Source organism: Arabidopsis thaliana (assembly GCF_000001735.4).
Source record: "Arabidopsis thaliana chromosome 1 sequence".
Lineage (NCBI taxonomy): Eukaryota > Viridiplantae > Streptophyta > Magnoliopsida > Brassicales > Brassicaceae > Arabidopsis > Arabidopsis thaliana.
In genome coordinates, this window is record NC_003070.9 from 12,594,921 (window position 1) to 12,617,404 (window position 22,484).

General features: G+C 34.9%; 6 protein-coding genes, 2 long non-coding RNA genes and 1 other non-coding gene across 17 annotated transcripts; 5 read left to right on the forward strand and 4 right to left on the reverse strand.

Moving 5' to 3' along the window:
* Positions 1-189: 189 nt before the first annotated feature.
* Positions 190-7,459, forward strand: CYCB1;5 (CYCLIN B1;5; the record flags this gene model as incomplete). Of its 9 annotated transcripts, NM_001333105.1 has the most annotated exons (15): positions 190-345; positions 691-796; positions 1,200-1,268; positions 1,612-1,653; positions 2,008-2,353; positions 2,413-2,725; positions 2,858-3,016; positions 3,402-3,469; positions 4,176-4,329; positions 4,396-4,451; positions 4,655-4,804; positions 4,905-5,023; positions 5,104-5,190; positions 5,590-5,944; positions 6,185-7,459. In NM_001333105.1, 10 exons carry the CDS (start codon positions 190-192, stop codon positions 4,432-4,434), a joined length of 1,452 nt encoding a protein of 483 aa, NP_001319146.1. The 9 variants fall into 9 exon arrangements, with proteins under 9 accessions (NP_001319146.1, NP_001319145.1, NP_001320188.1 ...); NM_001333104.1 differs by lacking the exon at positions 4,396-4,451 and having other exon boundaries at positions 2,404-2,725; NM_001333107.1 differs by lacking the exons at positions 5,590-5,944; positions 6,185-7,459 and having other exon boundaries at positions 5,102-5,493.
* Positions 6,094-6,440, reverse strand: AT1G06757. The gene has a single exon (NR_139145.1). It is a non-coding gene; the product is annotated as an other RNA (long non-coding RNA).
* A 381-nt stretch (positions 7,460-7,840) lies between the features above and the next one.
* Positions 7,841-8,564, reverse strand: AT1G06763. Its single transcript, NR_143396.1, has 2 exons — positions 8,419-8,564; positions 7,841-8,114 (listed from the first exon to the last, which is right to left on the reverse strand). It is a non-coding gene; the product is annotated as an uncharacterized misc_RNA (transcript).
* Positions 7,978-8,221, reverse strand: AT1G06773. Its single transcript, NR_139146.1, has one exon. It is a non-coding gene; the product is annotated as an other RNA (long non-coding RNA).
* A 676-nt stretch (positions 8,565-9,240) lies between the features above and the next one.
* Positions 9,241-12,113, forward strand: AT1G34470 (magnesium transporter, putative (DUF803)). The gene is made up of 9 exons (NM_103169.3): positions 9,241-9,816; positions 10,094-10,150; positions 10,322-10,412; positions 10,612-10,772; positions 10,864-10,991; positions 11,073-11,210; positions 11,299-11,391; positions 11,481-11,586; positions 11,669-12,113. The coding sequence occupies exons 1-9, from the start codon at positions 9,654-9,656 to the stop codon at positions 11,836-11,838; spliced, it is 1,107 nt and encodes a 368-aa protein (NP_564447.1). The 5' UTR covers positions 9,241-9,653; the 3' UTR covers positions 11,839-12,113.
* Positions 12,114-12,301: 188 nt separating this feature from the next.
* On the forward strand, positions 12,302-14,164 carry AT1G34480 (Cysteine/Histidine-rich C1 domain family protein; the record flags this gene model as incomplete). Its single annotated transcript, NM_103170.2, has 1 exon — positions 12,302-14,164. Exon 1 carries the CDS (start codon positions 12,356-12,358, stop codon positions 14,162-14,164), a length of 1,809 nt encoding a protein of 602 aa, NP_174707.1. The 5' UTR covers positions 12,302-12,355.
* Positions 14,165-14,519: 355 nt separating this feature from the next.
* Positions 14,520-15,575, forward strand: AT1G34490 (MBOAT (membrane bound O-acyl transferase) family protein; the record flags this gene model as incomplete). Its single annotated transcript, NM_103171.2, has 1 exon — positions 14,520-15,575. The coding sequence occupies exon 1, from the start codon at positions 14,562-14,564 to the stop codon at positions 15,573-15,575; it is 1,014 nt and encodes a 337-aa protein (NP_174708.1). The 5' UTR covers positions 14,520-14,561.
* A 1,142-nt stretch (positions 15,576-16,717) lies between these two features.
* AT1G34500 (MBOAT (membrane bound O-acyl transferase) family protein) lies at positions 16,718-17,743 on the forward strand (the record flags this gene model as incomplete). Its single annotated transcript, NM_103172.1, has 1 exon — positions 16,718-17,743. The coding sequence occupies one exon, from the start codon at positions 16,718-16,720 to the stop codon at positions 17,741-17,743; it is 1,026 nt and encodes a 341-aa protein (NP_174709.1).
* Positions 17,744-20,769: 3,026 nt separating this feature from the next.
* On the reverse strand, positions 20,770-22,112 carry AT1G34510 (Peroxidase superfamily protein). Its single transcript, NM_103173.3, has 2 exons — positions 21,832-22,112; positions 20,770-21,739 (listed from the first exon to the last, which is right to left on the reverse strand). The coding sequence occupies exons 1-2, from the start codon at positions 22,030-22,032 to the stop codon at positions 21,008-21,010; spliced, it is 933 nt and encodes a 310-aa protein (NP_174710.1). The 5' UTR covers positions 22,033-22,112; the 3' UTR covers positions 20,770-21,007.
* Between the last annotated feature and the right edge of the window lie 372 nt (positions 22,113-22,484).

A 22,484-nucleotide genomic window follows, 5' to 3' on the forward strand; every position in this document is an offset into this window, starting at 1 on the left:
TTATAGTTAAGACATGTAAATGCTCTTAGGGTTTATTCCTTCTTGTAATTCCTTGTTTAAACACTTCTTGTAGTAGTTCTTAGGAACACAGTTTATTATTGAGTAAAAAACAGAGTTTTTTTTTTGTCTCAAGTGAAATTTACTAAACCACAAAAGGGTAAATAAGCAGGGTAACAGTGATACCCAACAATGGCCCATTACATTAACATCTATGGCAAAAGACTGTTTGATATTGGACTCTATCTAAAGACAAGTGTTGACCTAATATTACAACAGCAACACGTTCTGATGAGTCAACAGAAGTTTACCGACATCAGCCTCTGCCATCGAGAAGCACCGAATCCGGTGAGTAAAACATCGTCGAAACTTCGCACGAAATTTCCTTGTTTACCACCGAAATATATCTGAACGGAGCTCTAAAAGAGACACAACATGAGAGAATCATCATATGCATCAGAATATTCTGCAATCCTTTAAACCAAGATGAAATTGCTTGAATGATTTCCTGCAAATTGAGGTTTCTAAAGACAAGCCGGAGACATTAGTTTTAAGTAATAAGTACTTAAAAACTAATTATCAACTCAAATCTATAGAAATTATTGAAAGAAAACATGAAAAAACTTGAAAAGTAATCGGTTATAAAACCGATCGACGGCAGAAAAGATAGAAGCCGGCCAAAACCACTCATAGAAGCTGGATTTGCCGGACGATAACCGGCTATCTCCACTAACAGAACTGGAAGATATCGGGCAACAGTCCAAAACACTTGGGACAGCGATTCACCGGAAAATTTCCGGTCTGTAAACATCAAAAACTTTCTCTCTCTGAAAGTTATGTGAGAGAGAACAGAGTTTTATTTGAAATTGCGGTTTACAAAAACAAATCGGAAACCACACTACACAACACGGTATTGAGAAATCATATATTAGCCCATGTGATTCGAAATGTATTTTTGAATTTTGTGGAGTGTTTTAAGTTTAACGGACACAAAATATCCAGATCAGGGGGAAAATTCTCATTTTCAATTTTGAATCCAAATTGTTTAACGGAATAAACAAGGGCATTTCGTAATTACATATACCAAGCTTTTTCCTTTTCTCTCCGCAAACTATTCATTTCATTTCTCTCCAAGATTTTAATTTTGTTTTTGATTCATCGATCATTTCATTCACTTCAAAATTCTCTTCCGATTATTCCAGAACAGAAGCGTGTGATTGAATCTGGGTCTGTTGCTTCGATCGTTGAACACAAACGCACAAATCTCTCAGGTATAAACCCTATTCTTAGCGATCTAGAAGAATCAGTGTGATGATGATCTTCGTATCATCTCTGTTAATCTTGTTTATTGCTAGTTTTTGAAAGATTAAATAGATATATGATCAACGTTTTATGGTTTTGAATAACATCAGTTACATGTGTTTTGATTTGATCGTTGTTTCTTTGATTATGAAAATCACAACTATTTGAGATGATTTGTCTCTGTTTGTTTCAACTATCATCATGTGCCACAGCCGATGCAATTATAAACGTTTCGTGGTTCAGTTTTGTCTCTCTATCTCATAATCACTTTTGCTAATTCAAAACTTTGAAAACTGTTTTGTGCGTTTTGAGCGATCATGGCGACGAGGGCAAACATACCTGAACAAGTCAGAGGTTTGTTCTTAATTCTATGAATCGATTTGAGTTTCAGTAGGTTATCGTTGTTTTGATTTCTTTATATCGATATGATTTATTTCTCTGGGTTGTGTTTGATATGTAACGATACGCGTGTGAAATCATTGCTTTTTGTATTTCGCCGATCTAAAATCTGGGTTTGAATATAACTCGTTTGCCCTAACTCGGTCTGATTTGGGCATTGTTATGATTACTCGTCGACGATACAGATCCAATTTGAATATGAAGTATCTTGTAACGGTCTTTCTTTGGGATCGATTTTTTGTTAATCTTGTGAATCTTTAGAAACAAAGATAAGATCTTGATGGGTTTCTTTTGAATTCTGTGAAACAGGTGCTCCTCTCGTTGATGGTTTGAAGATTCAGAACAAAAACGGTGCTGTGAAGAATCGGCGTGCCCTCGGTGACATCGGAAATCTTGTTTCTGTTCCCGGAGTTCAAGGAGGAAAGGCTCAACCTCCGATTAATCGACCCATTACTCTTAGTTTTCGTGCCCAGTTATTAGCGAATGCCCAACTCGAAAGAAAGCCAATCAATGGAGACAACAAGGTTCCAGCTCTTGGTCCAAAGAGTCAGCCTCTTGCTGCAAGAAACCCAGAAGCTCAAAGGGCGGTTCAGAAGAAGAATCTAGTGGTTAAGCAACAGACGAAGCCTGTTGAAGTGATCGAGACGAAGAGGAAGTAGCGATGTCACCTAAGAATAAGAAAGTGACGTACTCGTATGTACTTAGTGCTCAAAGCAAAGCTGCTTGTGGTATAGTCAACAAACCAAAGATTCTTGATATTGATGAATCTGACAAAGATAATCATGTGGCTGCAGTGGAGTATGTTGATGATATGTACTCGTTCTATAAAGAAGTTGAGAAGGAGAGTCAGCCTAAGATGTACATGCACATTCAAACTGAGATGAATGAGAAGATGAGAGCGATCTTGATTGATTGGTTACTAGAAGTTCACATCAAGTTTGAGCTTAACCTTGAAACTCTGTACCTCACTGTTAACATCATTGATCGATTCCTCTATGTGAAAGCTGTTCCCAAGAGAGAGTTGCAGGTAGTGGGAATCAGTGCCTTCCAAATATGAAGAAATCTGGCCACCTCAGGTACTTACTGTTTGATGTCAATAATTTGATTGTGTTTTTGTATGTGACTGTGAGCTGATGATTATTGTTCATGTGATGTGCAGGTTAACGATCTGGTGTATGTCACGGACAATGCTTACAGTAGCAGACAGATTCTAGTGATGAAGAAGGCAATTCTTGGAAACCTCGAATGGTATTTGACAATCCCGACTCAATACGTCTTCCTTTTCTGCTTCATCAAAGCTTCGATATCTGATCCAGAAGTGAGTACATTTTTGCTTAAAGTTCAGTTTTTTTGTTATTACAATGTAGATTGGTTCAGTTTCGTGGTTCAGTTCTTAGACTTGATAGTACCAAAGCTTAGAGATAACTACAGTACTCATAAGATGTTTTAGTGTCCAATCCATAAGATGTTACGTGATTCTCTAATGGATGTTTTTCATATCTCCATTTCAATTGTTAGCAACACTTAATTATTCGAAAGAGTCGGATATAAATTTTAAACTATATGATGACAAAAAAAAAAAAAAAATTAAACTATATTCTTGGAGTATCTCGTGAACATAGTTATCTAGCCAGAAGGTTCTGTTATTTTTGTTGGTCTAGTTAGTTTTATAATCTCTGTGTTTGTTGGATTTTATTGATCAGGTACTTCACGTTCAAAAGAAAAATCTTCAAGCTTCAAAGACCAAAAGTTTCAGCATACAAGTGTTGAGGTAAGTATCTCTCTCTCTTACCACAAACTGGCCACAGACTAGTCCTCTGGCCTGTGGCTTGTTCATCATGTATTTTTTTCCATGTTGTTTTATCCCAGAAATAGATCAAAGATGGCAAAAACACAAATAACGCTCAATCACAACAAAATTCACGCTCAAACGAAATTTAAACACACGAAAACTTAACACAAACACACTTCCAAACGCATGCATATTCAAAAGAAAGAAGAAGAAAAAAAAACACAATTCACGCTCAATCGTAGAAAAATTCTAACTCAAACAGTAAAACTCAACAATAGGAACAAAAAACTTCACATTCCACGAATTGATGTGTAACTTGCAGGAAAGAGTCCTCTATTAATTCCCAGGTACTTGTTTATTCTGGTTATCTCCATAATGTTTAAGGCTTTTTAAATTTGATGACCTCTGAATCAGTTTTGATTATTAAATGGTTATAGTTTATGGAGGAACCATGGACGGTAGATTGGAGTCCTACTCCTAACCCCGCTTGGGGTTGACATGGTCTTGTGATGCTAGAAACTCGATTGTTCTCGAACTAGTTAGTAAGATTAAACATTGACATTTGTGGGTTCTTTCTCGATTGTTCTCAGCTCTTCGGTTCTGTTTCTTTTGATTAGTGATTACATGTTAACTCTGCCATTATGTGTATAATGCAATGTTTTCCATGGTAGATCATTTTACCGAGCTTTTCTTCACACAAGTCTATAGTCAAATCAGACCAATTCTGCAAAAAGTTTAACCTCTGTCAAGAAGTGACGGCCCTTGCTTCAGAATTCCATCTAGGAAACTGCGAGGCTTGGCGCGAGACTGTCACCAAACTCAAGGATCCTGAGACAAAGGTTTGCACCTTCCTCCACTATCACAAACTTTAATTTTGAATTCTCAATTGAGATATTGCCTTGCAGCTGAAACTCCGCATATCTCTCAAGGTATGCAGTCGCTAAACAATTACCAGGAAAAGGTAGCTAACTAAAGAATGCCCGCAAAGCTCAAAGTGCCTCAAACATATTAATGATTTTCTTAGCTACTTCGATAACCCATTTTTGCCATCTCCTGTGGTACTTTTATGGATCAGATTATGATGTGTTTGTTTATGATGGTGCCATCTTTTGTGGTACTTTTTATGGATCAGATTATGATGTGTTTGTTTGTGATGGTGAATAGTGCTTGAAGGTGGTGTTTGAGTACACGGCCTCTGATGCTTGCGGATATGGATAAGTTTCTGGAAAATAAAAGCCTATGCGTCTGTCCAGGTCAAAGTAGTAGAAAAGATCTTGTTCTGGTCCCCAGGGTGCTACGAAATTTGGTTACCAGGTACTTGATTTTATAATGTTTAAGGCTCTTTAAGAGTTATGGTTTCTGTTTTTTCATTGTATTTTCGGTTCTATTGGGTAATTAATTACTTTCTGATCAGGGGAATCAACATAATACACACAGAAAAAGGCTCTGGTTGTGGATGACAGTAACAGAATCCCCTAATCTTGAGCCTCAGTGATAAGATGACCAAGCATTCTTTTAGTGCATCATGTTAAGGTAATTCGATTTGACGGTAACATGTTTCTTCCTGTTAAATATTCGTTTTATTTTTAACAAGGGTTCTTTGGTGTCAAGAGATTTCTCAAGCTGCAAAGAACTCTTGATAAAGGGTTTCAAGATGAAGGAGTGTTTAGCTGCAAAGAAGATCTGAAGACTATTCAAAGGTATGGTGATTGATGAAGTAGCTCTCTCTCTCTCTCTCTCTCTCAATCTTTCTCTCTCTCACTTATCACATCTCTTGCACTGTCTCAAAAACAGAACATAAATTCACGAAAACACACGCTCAAATGCACACAAAAAAATGAAACACAAACACAACTTAAACTCACTAAGACACAGCGAAATTCAAACACACAAAACCAAAACATAGCACAGAACGTCCAAACAACTTCCAAAACAGAAAACAAACTTTTACAAAAATTCTTTAACCAAAAGTGTGGATAATCATATTTGATGTCAAGAACTTGCTTTGTGACTGTTCCTCATCTCGAACTCTTTTTTAATATATTGCCTTAGAATAGCTTCTATTAACTTATTTCTTGGTAAATGGTTTCATGAGAAAGAGGAAATGTCTCAGATGCGTTTCAACGTACTCATGAATGATAAGGTAATCATGTTAAACCTATTCCCATCATTTTATACTCTTCTTAATAGAACCAATGTGAGTTTAATCTATATTCCAAGTATTCAGGGGTGTAGTTATAATCTTCTATTTTGAGAGGATAGCTCCCACCGGTTCTGCCTCAAGATTAGAGAGACTGTTAGTGTTTTATTGCATGTTTTCTCAAATTAAGTTGTGTGGTTTTGTCCGTTTGATGTAGACATTGTTCATTATTAAGGAGTTGTATTGCAGGAATATAACTTAGTGTGAGCCTGTTGATGTATCTATTAAGGAGTTGGTAAAGAGACTTGAAGAAGGTAAGCTTTTGTTTCGTAGAGTAGTTTCTTAGAATGTTGGCCAAAGATTATAGCGACTGTGTTCTGTATTGTTTAATATCCGTATAACATTATTCGCTAAATTATATTAGGACTAGCAACACTTAAAGACGTCAGTGAAAAATTAAAAGTCTTGTGAATATGGGAGAGCCAACCATTTTTCATGTTAAGGTAACTTGTTTCTTTAGTATTTTTAGTTTACTTTGCATTACTTTTGTCCAGGTTAAAAGTACGAATGAGAAGCAACCTTAGCTGAGTATATAGTAAGTTTCATTAATTATTTCTCGGCTCTAATTTTGTTGTATCAATTTTATCTTGTGATTATCTTTTTTGATATGTTTCACTATGCTCAGAGTAAATAACAAAATGTTAACTCTCTCTTGCTCTCTCTCTCATAAAAAAAATAAACACAGCCAAAAATGTTCCTTACACTCGAAAAAAAAAAAACACTAAACGCACGAAGACGTAAAACACCACAAAAAAAAAAAAAATTAGACTTAAAATGCAAAAATAAACTCCACAACTCACGATCAAGTAAATTACACAAAATCACGATAACATAAATTCGAGAAATTCACGATCACGTAGATTAATCATAAACAAAAAAATATTAATCAAACACAAAAATACAATAAAAATACTTAAAATAAACTCCATAACTTCACGATCACATAAACTAATCATAAACAAACAAAAAAAACATTATTTTAAACCACACGCAACAAGTAAAAAAAAATATAGAATAAAAATGCAAAAATAAATTCCACAACTTTGTAAATTCCACAAATTACGATAACATAAATTCGACAAATTCATGATCAAGTAAATCAATCATAAACAAAAAAACATTAATTTTAAACACACTCAAAGATACAAGAAAATGCTAAAATAAACTCCACATCTTCATGATCACATAAATTAATTATAAACAAACAAAAAACATTATCTTTAAAACACACGCAACAAGTAAACATAAAAATACAATAAAAATGCAAAAATAAATTCCACAACTTCATGATCACGTAACCATATTTTGGTCTGTAACCATATCAAGCGGTTAAAAACCTTAACCATTAACCGTAAAAATATATAGGTATGGTTAACCATACGGTTAAAACCTTAACTGTTAATTAACCATATGGTTAAAACCTTACAAATATATTGTAAGTGTGTATAATGCAAAAGACAAGGATCGAATGTTCAGATAATTTTTTTGTTTTAATGATAGTGCATATGAAAAAATCTATGTTAAAAAAAAACAACTATGTTGTAATTAAGAAAAGTTGATCTACAATATATATTTTTATCTTATTAAAAACAGTATAAACGGTCGGATAATTTGTTAAATTTTGCCTCTGATATTACTCGTATCGTAATCATCAATTAAACATAACTTATTTTTTTATTTTTTTTTGGTCATGCCTAAGTTTGCTTTCTCTCAAACACATTTTCAATTTAGATTCTTTTTGAGCAGCACTAATTTTAACTCAATCCTTGTTTCAATATTCTCTTGCTAATATAATTTTGAGTGTCACAGTGAACCTGTAAAATATCGTGTGATCAATTTTTACATTGTTTTTACGTCTGCATATTATTTTTTGGTTTGTAAAGGTTTTTTTGAATTCAGATATTTCATTTACATATCAATTAGAATAAAGAGTCAAGTCATTATTTTTTCTCGTCATTAGAGAGATGAATTATTCATGTTCAATCTTTTCGTAATATGGTAATATCGCCATCGCATGTCTGCGCTTGTCTCTCTACATCCTTGACCACCATAATCTGAGCTTTTGAACGCGATTATTTTTATACCGTACCGAACGCTGCAACCATTTGATGAGTCTCTAACTGAAATATGGAGTGTGAATCAAACTTACTTTTTAACTGAAATTGTGGTATTGATTCCTACAAACCAAATTGGTTCTTAAATAAAGATATACAACTAAAAGCTAGTGACTGCAATTGTTCTCGTTTTTTCTCTCCTATCAACGAGAATGACATTGTTAAACTCGGAGACTTAGTAGCCATTAGCCACCGTAGACTGCGGCATACACTATATAGCAATCTTCATTTGTATCACCCATTTCTTCAACTAGAACGCCGCTTGAGCAAATCAGTCCTCCATCCACTACCTCCACATTCACAATCTCCACTTCAAACAAAGAAGGAAGTAATGATTGTGATAACATGGTAGATAAAGCTGACTCCAAGACTAAGTAACACAATGAGAGATGTTTTCGCACAAACAATACTGGATCAAATAAGTAAATGGTAATGCTCGTTTCTGTCTACTTTTCACAACACCAATCTTAATCCAATTTCACAGTAACTTATATCTAGTACAAAGCCAAAATTTCGAACTCAAATTTTCCACAATAATACTTGAAACAAAGAACTCAAGTTTCTTCTGGGAAGACAACAACTTTGTTTAGAAATTCTATGATCGAGGAGGTTACCTGTGGAACTTACTATGGGAAGATGGACTTAACATTCTCCAAATCCAGCTGCTGGTAAAGAGAATGAGGCACTCCAAGCTTAATCTGAAACTTTATTTCTCCAAATGAAACTCCAGGAATCGAACCTTCGACACATTCAACGCCACCAAGTCAAGTTAAAAGTCAACAGTTTTCAAAGATTTAAATCTAGATCCGTGAAAGAGTCTCTCATTACGTAAAAGAAGTTTATAAAAAGAGGACGACGTGACCATTTTAAAATATTTTTGATTTTCTTCTAATTTTTATATTAAATTTTAAAATTAAATAGTTATAGTAAAACTGAAATTTTAAATTTTTAGACACAATAAAATAAATGTTAATAAAATTAATTTCATATCATCTAAAACTTAATAGTTAATTGAGATGATAAAGAGAAAATTGGAATTTTATTTTAGTTGTGAGATCGTAAGTATGAAAATAATAATATTTAATTGTTTAGATATTAAATTACATTATTTCGTGTATTTTTCTTCCAACCAAAAACAATTGGGTATGAAACGTCTAAATAAAAATTAATTGATGTTTTTTATAAAAAATTTCACCATAATATTTACCATACCATATCTATTTAATATTTATCATTAAACCGGTTATACTATATGTTCCGCTAACACTTCCGCACAAATTAAATAACAATTTATGAAAATTTGCATCCAATCGGTTTTGAACTTTAGACTCGTAATTACTTCATACAAAACTCTTTTAATTTATTTTCTTATTGCAATAGTAAATATTAATACTGTTCATTTTTTACATAACATGAACTATTATTTTTGTGTTGCTATTTTTAATATTTTCTAATTATTTCGCAATTAGTAAAAATCGAGAATACTTGCATCGTTTTATTATGTCACCAGAAATAGATTTTATTTTAAAACAATTTAGAGGTTGCATCAATTAGATAGGCAAAAAAAAATTGAGTGCTAGAGAAATCTTTTACCTTTTTCGTAAATTTAGATGCTTCTTCATCACTACAATTTCTCTCCTGTCACTCTCTTCTTCTACGCTCTTGTCTTTATATCCGATCTACCTCGTTCCCTCTCAAATCCCTAAATCGTCTCCTATATCCTTTCGCAAATGGACAAACCCAAGATCTGAAAAAGTTTTTGTCTTTTCTCTCCCAATCGCCTGATTCAAGCCTAAAGCTCGGTTTTTTTCTTCTGGGTATTTAGGGGTTAAGTGTATTGTAGAAAAGCATGGCGAGTTTGAGTGGGAGTTGGAGAGATGCGTATAAAGGAATGTCATCGGATAATATAAAGGGTTTAGTATTGGCTTTATCTTCAAGCTTATTCATTGGTGCTAGTTTCATTGTTAAGAAGAAAGGTCTCAAGAGAGCTGGTGCTTCTGGTCTCAGAGCAGGTTATTTCCATTCTCTTTACTGATTTGGAGGAGATTTGTGTTTGTTTCACTATGCAAAGATTGGAAATTTATTCTGCCAGTTTTAGATTTCTGCTTCAGGGTAGTTTCAAATTCTAGTTGATCATTTGTTGTGTTTTTGTGAGAGTGAAGTGAAGCAGCGCCAATGGCTAATTAAGTGTTATGTTAATGATTACAGATGTAGTAAAAGTATATCACAAATCAGATAGATGTTGCTCTTTTGATTCTCGTTGATGATTCTGGTGATGGTGTTGTGTAGGTTCTGGAGGTTATTCTTACCTGCTTGAGCCTCTCTGGTGGGTAGGCATGATAACGAGTGAGTTCCCTTCATATTTAAAGGTTTGCTCCTTTTTTGGGGTCTTGGTTTACTTGTTGTTAGTACTGCAGATTGGTTTTGTTTGTTGTTATTGGAAGATGGTGAGGGTATAAGTAGTTATTGGCGTTTCAGTGATGTTGATGGGATAGACAATGTTTCATTGTTTTGCAGTGATTGTAGGGGAAATTGCCAATTTTGCTGCTTATGCCTTTGCGCCTGCCATTTTAGTAACTCCTCTTGGTGCTCTCAGCATAATTATCAGGTTTGGATAGTATTAAGTCAGATTTATTATGTATTGATCTAGCTGTGGAATCACAATCAACTTTTAGTGTTGTCTATATAAGGAATATACAATGTGGCCTAGTCTAAATTTTTTGATTCACAATGATAGTATTGTTGAACCATTAGGAGTTGTGCACTGGAGTAATTGAAATAGAACATTTCGGATGTGAATTTTGCAGTGCTGCTCTTGCTCATGTCATCCTACACGAAAAGTTGCATACTTTCGGGCTTCTTGGTTGTGTCTTATGTGTTGTTGGTTCGATAACTATTGTCTTACATGCTCCTCAAGAACAAGAGATTGATTCTGTGTTACAAGTATGGAATCTTGCGACAGAACCTGGTACCATTTGATCTCTTTTCAAATCTTGTTTTATCCCGTCTAATTGATGTTTGATTAATCTGTCTAAGACATGGTGATATGTCCTGTGCAGCTTTTCTTCTCTACGCTGCAGCAGTAGTAGGAGCAGCCATTATACTCATAGTTCAGTTTGTACCACAGTACGGTCAGTCACATGTCATGGTATATATCGGGGTTTGTTCTCTTGTTGGATCATTGTCGGTAAGTACCCAAAACTTATGATTTAACATTTTTATTCATTAGCTTTGTTTTGAGTCCTAATAACTTGAACGATTTGAGCAGGTCATGAGCGTCAAAGCGCTCGGGATAGCATTAAAGCTTACGTTTTCAGGAATGAATCAGTTAATTTACCCTCAGACATGGGTCTTCACGCTGATAGTTCTCACCTGCGTGATAACCCAAATGAACTATCTAAACAAGGTATAGAGGTAGCATCAGTTTCATGTTGATATCTGTTAACATATCATGAAATTTCATTCGGCTTCTCTTTTTGTTTTCTTGATTACAGGCGCTTGACACTTTCAACACGGCTGTAGTTTCACCTATATACTATGTTATGTTCACATCATTGACCATCCTAGCTAGTGTCATCATGTTTAAGGTGAAAGTATAATATAATAACTCTTGGTGTTTTCTCTAATTTGTTTTGGTAACTAGAGATAACAACAATTGTTAATTTATGTGGAACAGGACTGGGATCGACAGGACGGAACTCAGATAGTGACGGAGTTGTGTGGGTTTGTGACAATCCTTTCAGGAACCTTTTTGCTTCACAAAACAAAGGATATGGTTGATGGTGGGTGAGCTCTTTCTTTAGGAATGTGTATAAAATGAAAAATGAGAGAATGTTTCTGCAATTAACAAGGGTCCGATTGTAGGTTCTTCGTCCTTGGGAAATTTGGCTCTTCGCCTTCCTAAACAATTGGAAGATAGTAATGGGTTTGAGCAAGAAGGGATCCCACTCACTCTCAGACGCCACGAGTGTACCAAGTCGCCAAGGCCAATGCGTCAATTCATTCTACCGCAAGACGGTCCTGAAGCTGTGTAAGGAGATACAAAGTAGATTCAATATATGTAAACCACGCGGCTTCAGAGACAGCATGAAGAAAAAGAGAAGATAGATTATTGGTACAAATTGCATAGGGAATTTTTCACATATTCATTTGTTATGCTTTCTCTAGAGATGTGAAAATGTGTCTGACAGATTGATTTAACTGTTATATAAACACATATAAGTATAGTAATTGGTTTCCGTCGTCACGTTTTAGCAAAGCATGTTTCATTTATCATAACATTAGTCTAAGAATCTTTGGTTAGCATCTGAATCTTCCCTTTTAGGTAGTGATACTTTTCGTGAGAATGTATAGTTTGGTTGCTTCGGGTAAAGTTGTTAACAGAATCAGTACTTTACTTGAGTAGTAGGTTATAAAAAATTGCATTACAACAATTAAAAAATCGTATACATTCATAACCACGCCTATATATTATGTTATATGTAGCCTGTAGGCTTTAACCTAGCAATATTCACTCTCAAATCATCATAACCGTCCTCTCTCGTATCAACTATGGATCCTCTGAAAATTGAAAATGCTGCTAATATTACTGTTTGTCGTCTAAGACATGATTTTGATCAAAAAGAAGACTTTCGTTCCGAACATTTCAAAGATTCACCTGTCCTAGTTTTATATCCTCTCGATGAAAGAAAAGTTCTTCGGTCTACACATACAAGCAGTTCACATCCCCTTGTCTGGTGCAACAACGGAGAAAACAAAGATAAATACTGCAAACGGGAGTCCAGGTGCAGAGTTTGCTCTTATCTGTTAGATGACGACATTGGCTATTATTTCCTACGCGAAGACTTGGGTCAGAAGGAGCGTATCTTTTTTCATAAAGAGTGTATCGAACCGATAACAAATAATCCTTATCATCGTAAACATCCGCTCCAAGTTCTCGTATCTGATTATTTAAAGCTAAACACAATATGCTATTGTTGTTGTCGTCGTAAAGAATTGAATTTCTATTGCTCTATATGCAATTTTTGCATTTGTGCTAACTGTGAAGCAAAACCACCACTCCTTACGATAGACCACAAAAAAAGGCACGAACATATGTTGTCTTATTTTCCTAGAGAAGCTTCCATTACTTGCAATGTTTGTGCTTTGGACGAGCGAAGGTATTTTCTATATATTTGCCATCAATGTGATTTTGTAGTCCATAAAGAATGTATATATTCGCCGTGCATCATAAAAATATCTCGGCATCAACACCGCCTATCATTTGCTTCATCGTTTCTTCCTCGGAAATGGTTTTGCGGGGTTTGTCGCAAAAAGGTTGATGAGAACTATGGAGGATATTCTTGCGTGAAAGGTTGTTATTATGTTTCTCATTCTCGATGTGCTTTACATAAAGATGTATGGGATGGAAAAGAACTCGAGGAAGAACCAGATGAAATATATAAAGATATTTTGCCATTTAAAGAGATAGCTGGTGGGATTATACAACATTTTAGTCATAAACATCAAATGAGACTCCACAAATATATTGATAAAAAGATTGAGGATAACAAACATTGTCAAGCATGTGCACTTCCGGTTTATAATTGTGATATTTTTAGTTGCATGGAATGTGAGTTCATCCTCCATACAGTATGTGCAAATCTTTCACTGCAAAAAGAACATGTAATACATCCTCACGCCCTCTTCTTACAAGTGGGACATATGTTCAGTTGTTCAGCTTGCCAGCGTCAAAGCAATAGTTTCACATACATGTGTCTAATGACCAATTGTAATTTCCGTTTAGACGTAATTTGTGCATCCACGTCTGAGCCACTTAACCATCATTTTCATCCACATCTTTTGTTTCTACCGTCTGATTTTGGATCTACAAGAATCTGTTCGATTTGCAAAGTACGCTCACAAACCCGTTTCGATTGTGGAAAATGTGACTTTGTTTTGTGTTTTTACTGCGCTACTATACCAATGAAATTTAGGTACAAGCATGACGAACATCTTCTCACTTTTTCGTATGAACAAGATGCGAGTAGTGAGCACTGGTGTGATGTCTGTGAAAGAAAAATATATCTCAAGAATGGAATTTATATGTGCAGTGAATGCGACATCACACTCCATATTCAATGCTTACTTGGGAAGGAGATGTATATGTTACCAGGTAAAGAGATGATTATATATGGTGGAGAAGAAAAAGATATTCTTCGCAGTAATCGTCTCACGCGATACATATGCAAGAAGTGTAATAAACGTTGTCAAAACGGAATAGTATACAAAAATTCCGACGAGACAATATGTTGTTCTATGGAATGTCTATATCAAATGTTTAGTTCTTATATTTTTAATAAACGATCAATTACTTTATGAATCTAATCAAATATGTATGAATATAATCTAATTATAAATATATGATGTAATTATTACAACGATTAAATGTTATTCCCTCTGGAATCAACTCTATGAGGTCTTGAATTCCATTTTAAACATTTAGCTATTTGTTCCAAGGTCATAGATAGTGTGCACTGATCAAACGAGACAGAGTACGAATAACATAAGAGCCAGCACTTAGAGAAACAAATCAGAAGCAAACTCAGAAATCAGAAGACAGATCACGTAGAAGCAAACCTTTGTTGACCTGTGAACCATGTTCCTAGTTTTCTCTTCAATTAGATTACTTTTTTAACACGCCAAACAACCAAGTTTAAAACTTAACTACCTAAGGTTACTGCAAAAACTGAGCAAAGCAAAAGAAAATAACACAAAAATGGAGGAAGAACTCAAGAGCTTCGTCAAAGTATGGGGTTCTGCAATAATCTCTGTCTCTTACTGTTACTATATACCATCGAAGATCAAAAGAGGTGTTCATCGATTACTCTCGGTTCTTCCTGTCTGTGTTCTGTTTCTTGTTCTTCCTTTGTTTTTCGTCTTTACGATTTTCTCTTCCACCACTGCGTTTTGCCTCTCTATACTTGCCAATTTTAAGCTCATCCTATTTGCCTTCGACAAAGGTCCTCTTTTACCACTTCCCACTAATCTCTTCCGATTCATATGCTTTACTTGCTTGCCCATCAAGCTTCAAACAAAACCTAACTCTCAAAATCATCTACCCAAATGGGTTTTACCTAGTAAAGTTGCAATTTTTGTGCTGTTGTTAAACATTCGTAGCTATAAAATTTTGTTGCCTCCAATTCTTCTACTAGGTCTCTATCCATTGCATCTATACATTGTGCTTGACGTTCTTTTAACCATTGTCAACGCTTTGCTAACCATCATTCTTAGGTGCGACCTTGAGCCACATTTCAACGAACCATACTTAGCCACGTCTCTTCAAGACTTCTGGGGTCACCGTTGGAACCTCATGGTCTCGGCTATTTACCGGCCAGGGGTCTACTCTCCGGTGCGTTCGGTATGCCAGCACCAAATGAGGTCTGATTGGGCAAGGTTCATGGGGTGTATGACGACATTTTTCGTTTCTGGTTTGATTCACGAGCTGGTATACTTCTACATAAACCGTGAGAAGCCTACTTTGGAAGTTACTTGGTTCTTTGTATTACATGGGGTTTGCACGGCGATGGAAATAGCCGTCAAGAGGAAGATGCAATGGTCGTTGAGTCCGATGTTGTTACGGTTGATCACCGTGGGTTTTTTGGTTGTCACAGGTGATTTGCTGTTTTTCGGACAGATTGAAAGGAGCAACATGTTGGAGAGACGCGCCAATGAAGCCTCGCTGTTCATTGATTTCGTAAAACGCAAGGTTTTCAATTACACTGTTTCGTAAAACCAAGTTATTTATTATATAAGAAAAAATATTGTTGTCAATTACACTGCATAATTTAAATCAGAATAAACAACAACATATATTCCATGTCAATCGCATGTTATATAATTGTTTGGTAATCAGATTATAATTATCAGAAATAATTTTGTATACAATATTTAGATCAAATTACTGTAAAAGACAACAAATTCTTTGTAACCCAATATATATCAACTCCACTAACAATTGTATTTTGATTTGTATTTTTGGTTACAAAAAGCTTTACATTAAAAAAATAACACAACAAATACAAATGGGGAAAAATGTCTGAAAAAAGCGCTAACTTTCAAATTTGGGACGAAAAAAACATGAACTTTCGAAATGTCATTTAATTCATAAAGTTTTCTTTGAATTTTTGATAACATTGTCAAGTTTTGTTGACTGTGTCATTTCCAGCATGCCGTAAAATTTTCGTAAACGGGGGCATTTCGGACATGCCGTAAAATTTTCGTAAACGGATTTAACTTTCCGTTAGAATTTTTTGTTAAATCAAAACGACGTCGTTTTATGAGCCATAATACGATGTCGTTTTGTTAGAAAATAATTTGGAAAAAATACATCCATCCGGTATTGAACTGATGACCTCATGCACGCTGGGTAGTGGGAAATGGTTATGAGTGGATTGGCCTATCTATCTTATATATTAGTCAAGATATCTTGGCTTTTCCATGTATATATGGTGTTGTTATACCTAATACACTCTCTCAAGATGATGACTCTAGCCATTGATCTCTGTAATGTTCTGGCGTGGAGTGCTATGTTACCATATTAGAACATGGACTTACAATTCAAAATCAATTAGCAATAAGTGGATTAACCCATCTATCATAAAAGAATGTGAGATATTATTATCTCTAATACCAAGTTGCCGATCTTCTAAATTAATTTCGAGTTAGCATGTTTCATTATTGCTTTCAAATTCAATGAAGTGAGAAGCAGAAATTCCACAATTTTGAAATAGGAAGAACGTAGAAACCAAAGTTGTTTCGTTGTTCGAATCTTTTTCACCGTATAGCTGTAAGAAGCACATGCCTTAGTTTACTCTCATTTTTTTTTATTTAAAGCAAAATTCAACCCAAAAAAAAAAAAAAAAGATTTGAGAGATGGAGGAAGAACTCAAGAATTTCATCATAGTGTGGATTTCTGCAATAATCTCAGTATCATACTGTTACTACATATCTGCCAATATCAAAACCGGTGTTCTTCGATTATTCTCTGTTCTTCCGATATGTGGTCTGTTCTTTGTACTTCCTTTGTTCTTCTCCTCTGTGCATTTCTCTAGCTCCACAGCATTTTACCTCTCCGAGATGGCCAGTTTAAAGCTTATCCTGTTTGCATTTGATCAAGGACCTCTTTTCCCAGTTGCTCCTAATCTCATCCAATTTGTCTGCTTCACTTGCTTCCCCATCAAGCTTCAGAGAAACCCTAAATCTCAGCCATCACAAAACCATTTCCACAAACGAGCTTTCGCCATTAAAATCATGATATTTGGTGTTGTGTTACATGTGTACAACTACAGTCATTTTCTGCCTCAGACTGTGCTATTGAGTCTCTGTTTCCTGCATCTATACGTGGAGCTTGAGATTCTCTTAGGTCCCCTCAAAGTTCTGCTAAGTATGGCTCTTGGGTGTGATCTCGAGCCACAATTCAACAAACCGTACTTAGCCACCTCACTTCAAGACTTTTGGGGTCGCCGTTGGAACCTCATGGTCTCGTCTGTCCTCCGGTCAGGCATCTACAATCCTGTGCGGTGCGCTTGCCAACGCCCAATGAATTCTGGTTGGGCTAGGTTCATGGGGTATTTGGTAACGTTCCTTGTCTCCGGTCTGTTTCACGAGCTTGTATACTTTTATATAACTCGTGAGACTCCTACATGGGAGGTCACTTTGTTCTTTGTGCTAAATGGGGTTTGCACGGGGACAGAGGTGGCTGTGAAGAGGACAGCGTTTTTACAGCGGTGGTGGCCAGTGAGATCGTCAGTGTCACGGCTTCTCACGATGGGATTTGTAGTTGTCACCGGTGGTTTGCTGTTTTTTCCTCTGTTTATACGGAGCGGCATGATGGAGAGACGCGCCAATGAGACCTTGTTCTTCCTTGATTTCGTGAAGCGCAAGTTTTCCATTTTCTAGGTCGTAAACTACTGATCGCGAATCTCTCGTTTCTCAATGTTTAAAGGGTATACTAATATTGTTTATTGTTAATTGTATCTCTGGATTTGATAATTCGCTTTGGGATGTTTTTAAGAAAATGTAAATTTATCGACTAATGAAAATTTAAAAGTACATAATGAAATAATACGGAGTAGATAAAACCAATTTGTTTTGAACTAAGATTCTTGTCTTGAATATAGATTTTGATTGTTAGGATTTACAACAATAATATAATTTGTTGCTTATCTTATGAGCTTCGATCCATAGTCTTCACTCTTCCCTATGCATTCCAAGCTTCGATCCATAGTCTTTGGCGAGAATGTAACTGCAGGCGACACGGGGAAACTGCTATTCCGGCTGCGAAACTTGCTAAGTTCATTGACAAAACTATTCAAAACCGGTTCAGCACGATTCAAAGGACAGGGAATACAAGACTCCATGGTGGGTTGCAGTATTGGTTTCATACCCGATGTTAGGAAGTTCTCTTTTTCAATCTATTCGACAATTTTGAATTCTCTAAACTCATGATGCATTCATTGTAAAAAACGTCTTTTTTTGTTGAATATAATTTTACATTTTTTCAAAAAATAAATAAATAATAATTTTTGATTCAAGAACATATTAAATTGAATTGGTAACATATCTAGTACCTCAACACGATGAATGTATAAAATCCACAGCAATACATCAAGAATAAATAAAAACCCTTCTCTAATACACAATAAAAGAAAATACGTAAATTAACAGAAATTTTGGGAAAATTTCTCTATATAAACAACATTTACAGTAGTTGTCTGATGTTTTCCATCTTTATTTGTTAATAGGATTTTCAAACCATCTCTAAACGTCACCCTTGAAAGAGTCACATATAACTATGTCCATGAAAAAAAAATTGGCCTAGGAGGGTACAACCCAACTTTGGGTAAGTTATGGCCTTGACTTTTATTAATTAATAGTCATCATGAATACAATGGCGATTGAGAATTGTCTATGCCGCATCCTAAATGGAAACTTTGCTTTGGATGGGGTTAGGAACATCCTATGTATTAGAATTATCTCTCCAATCCTAGTACCAATTATGATTTATCCTCGATAAATGATTTGCTAGTTGATCGATCTGCACCCTTGTACAATTGCACAACTTTTAGGATCGATGTTCTGGAGCAACATAATAGGAGCACCGATCTTCAATACTAGTCTATTGTTTGACAATCCAGACATTTTTTACGTTATTCATAAAATTTTGGTGTATAAACCATCCTTTTTTTTTGCTGAGGATCAACACCTCGATGCTATATGAAATAAGTTATATCCTTTCTTGACATGTCGATCTATAAAATGCCGATAGACTTAAAAATCAAAAAACAACCATTGCAGATTTGCACGGCTCATTATCAACAATTATTAGCAAAATCAATATTATCACCTTTCATATTTGATAGCGTGTAGTCGTTAATGATTCCAACATCATTATTGGTTGAGCTCAGTATAGTTCTCTCTCGGAAGGAAAAAATATCCGTAATGTGGAGAAAGATCTACATTGGAAAGATGAGTGGGACTTAAATAGTATATAAGGGATATAGATTTATTTACTTATTGCCAATTTGTTTTGAGTTGGAAACTATGAAACTTAAGTGGGAATTGGAGAGATACATATAAAGGAATGTCTTCGGATAATATAACACGAAACACATTCGTAAACTAGGTTCGAGTGAATTACACAACTTGGTTTAAGAGTTAGTTCATGGAGGTTATATATATGTTTTGAATATTTTTTTAGATTGTTCAACAATATGTTAGCGAAAAATGTTTATATATATACTATATATATGTATAAAATTTTTTGGTAAAATAAATTATTTGACTCGAAAAACATCATGGGTCCGCCACTGCCCTCAACACAGCCAATTGAAACAAGGGTGAGTTAAAAATATGTATTTGGAAGACTAAATATTTAAGAATCTATACCTAAAGATTTTTTATTTAGGTGAGTTTTTCCTTGCAAAGTTAATATGACAAATGTGCTCCTATATAACAGAAAAAAACGTTAGCTTAAATATTTTATGATGTTAGCGTATAACTATATTGTTAGCATGCTAAAATAGGAGATAACGCATTATCGAGATAATATCGTTAGCGAAATATGGATGGGGTTTGATATATGGATGAAATGATATGGGGTATAAACCAACTTAATATGTTAATAATATATTTGACGATATAAATAAATTTTCAGTTATTAAACCAATGATTAGATTTTAAAGACTGATATATATGCGAACACAATAACACTATTATTAAAAAGTAACAAAATATTTAGCATGAATAGCAAAAAAGTTGACTTGTGACCGAATAATCATGTAAAAAAATACATGCATCAGAATAGTTAGCAGATAACGTATTATCAGGATAACATGATAACAAATATCTCGGTAATATTTATTAGGTTAACATGATAAAAAAAATTTATATCAAGAAGTTTATAATTATATCATGCTAAGTCATTTTGTATTGTGATAAGTTATAAGTTATGTGATATATTTATATTTACCGTCTGAACTCATTTATTATATCATATAAAAAATTAACGAGTTGTTACAACGTGAAAAGTATGAATTTTATCCAATAAGATTATTATTATCACTATCTCTAGATAAAATATTAGTTAATTCGATAATTTGATTGTCAACAAATTTGAATTTGAACAAAATCTACCATTGTCGTAATCTTCGCATGTACAGTAATATCGAATAAGATTAGTAATATAATATAGGGGTATTATAGTATTTGCCACATAAACAGTGTAAGATAAACAGTAGAAAAATAATGGACTTAATTTTGAAGTTTTTGAAATATAGATAATGATAATACCCTTGAAACAATGGTTGTAGCCTCATAATTTTTGTTGCAAAATCTTAAGATTTTGGTATCAATCCCTATATATATACACATTATCTAATCTTATGATCAGAGACCATATTGTTAAATCTAAAAGCTATCACCATCAGGAATTGCATAATAAAAAAAGCAACGAACAAATGTACATATAAAAAATACACACAATAGAATAAGAAGAAGAATCACATAAGTACAAAATGCAACACACTGGCCAAATGTAAAAACAGAAATGAAATAATAGCGGAAATCTTCGGTCGATTATTTAAAAACGGTTAAGAAAAAGACGAATACGCAGAAGCGAGATTTGATCATAGTTCCAACAAAATGTATGTAGAATAGAGATCTTCAGTTGTTGAAGGCTCTGCAGTTTGTCCTGATCTCTCCAGAATCTCCCGTAAGAACTCCTATTTCACCCATTTTCTGCATCGCTTCGGCAAAACTCTCTTTGAATAATTTATTGTTGTATGCAAAATCTGACACAATCGACCTGGTTGATCCATCGCGAATCAAGTTGTCATCAATTCTAAGGATTGCTCGTTGCTGTATCATCTGTCTATAGATTTCATTGTCTACTCTAAATGGCGTATTTTGGTCCATGAACACTGATGGGTCGTTCGGGCCACGACATGACTTCTTTAACTTAGCTCTCAGTTTGCTGTCCATTTTAGGATCCTTAATCCTATCCTGAAAAAGACTACAATGTGCAACACCGACAGTGTGGCCACCACCAATAAGTGCAACCATGGTGCTTACATTAAAACCTATAGATTTAAATGCTTTGATTGATGTAGCCACGGAAACTGTTGGTCCTAGCAATTTAACATCACTAGGGTTTGATCTTAATCCATCGCGTCTTCCTGTTCGTACTTTGAACTTTGGACCACCCGCTAATGCAATCGAGTCTCTGGTGGCTATAGTTACAATGTCTGCGCAAGAGACTGTTTTCGGGCAAACAAGCTCGAGTTCTTTCTTAGCTTCATCTATGATCTCGAAACCTCTCACCCCTGCATTTCGCCCGACGCTTTTCTCTGATGGTCTTTCGGTTGTTGGGTCGATCAAGAGGGAAGCATCACAACCCTACACAAGAATTCAAAATATTAGCTAGTTTACGATATACCATACATACATGATACATATAAAAACACACAAGGAGAAGCTAGGTTACTAACTTTGACAACACAATCATGAAACTGCATACGAAGCAATGCTGCAGTAACCGTTCGGTTACGGTCCCAATGGTTGAAAACAACTCTACCCACGATAGATTCAGCGGGAGGGCATGTACCCTCGTAAAACCCATGCCGGAGCTGCGCAAAAACAGAGGGAACAAGGTAACAGAAAATGAAAAACCAAGCTGCGATTGCCCTCATTTTCTAAGTTTTCTCTCGTATGTGAAAGCTTAAAAATACTTTTGGATTGTGTTTAGTTTTAAGTTTTGGTGATGAAATGGTTAATTAGTGCCCGTAAAATGCATATTTATACGTAAATATGGGGACAAGACATTGGCAAAGAAATTGTTTCACTTCGAAGACGTGCAGAGAATAAAGGTTTAAAAAATTATATCTTGTGATAGTGTGGTTCATCAATGTTGTATAAAAAATATGGGGACAAGACATTGTTACATTTCGAAAACGTGCCAAAGGGTAATGGTATAACACTGGCAAGCGATGATTTTTAAAGTTATATCTTGCAATAGTGTGGTTCATCAATGTTGTATAAAAATATATTATAAGATCGTCAATCTACTTGTCAAAAGATTGAGGCTTTGAATGGTTATTTATATAATGCGGACTAGATAATACTTACCAATATTTTAGTATGC

Coding starts and splice junctions, on each gene's coding strand:
- AT1G34470 (NM_103169.3), top strand. CDS start 9,654: ATGGCGAGTTTGAGTGGGAGTTGGAGAGATGCGTATAAAGGAATGTCA. Junction 10,413..10,611: donor GCTCTCAGCATAATTATCAG/GTTTGGATAGTA, acceptor TGAATTTTGCAG/TGCTGCTCTTGCTCATGTCA. Junction 10,773..10,863: donor GAATCTTGCGACAGAACCTG/GTACCATTTGAT, acceptor TGTCCTGTGCAG/CTTTTCTTCTCTACGCTGCA.
- AT1G34510 (NM_103173.3), bottom strand. CDS start 22,032: ATGAGGGCAATCGCAGCTTGGTTTTTCATTTTCTGTTACCTTGTTCCC. Junction 21,740..21,831: donor TTCATGATTGTGTTGTCAAA/GTTAGTAACCTA, acceptor ATTCTTGTGTAG/GGTTGTGATGCTTCCCTCTT.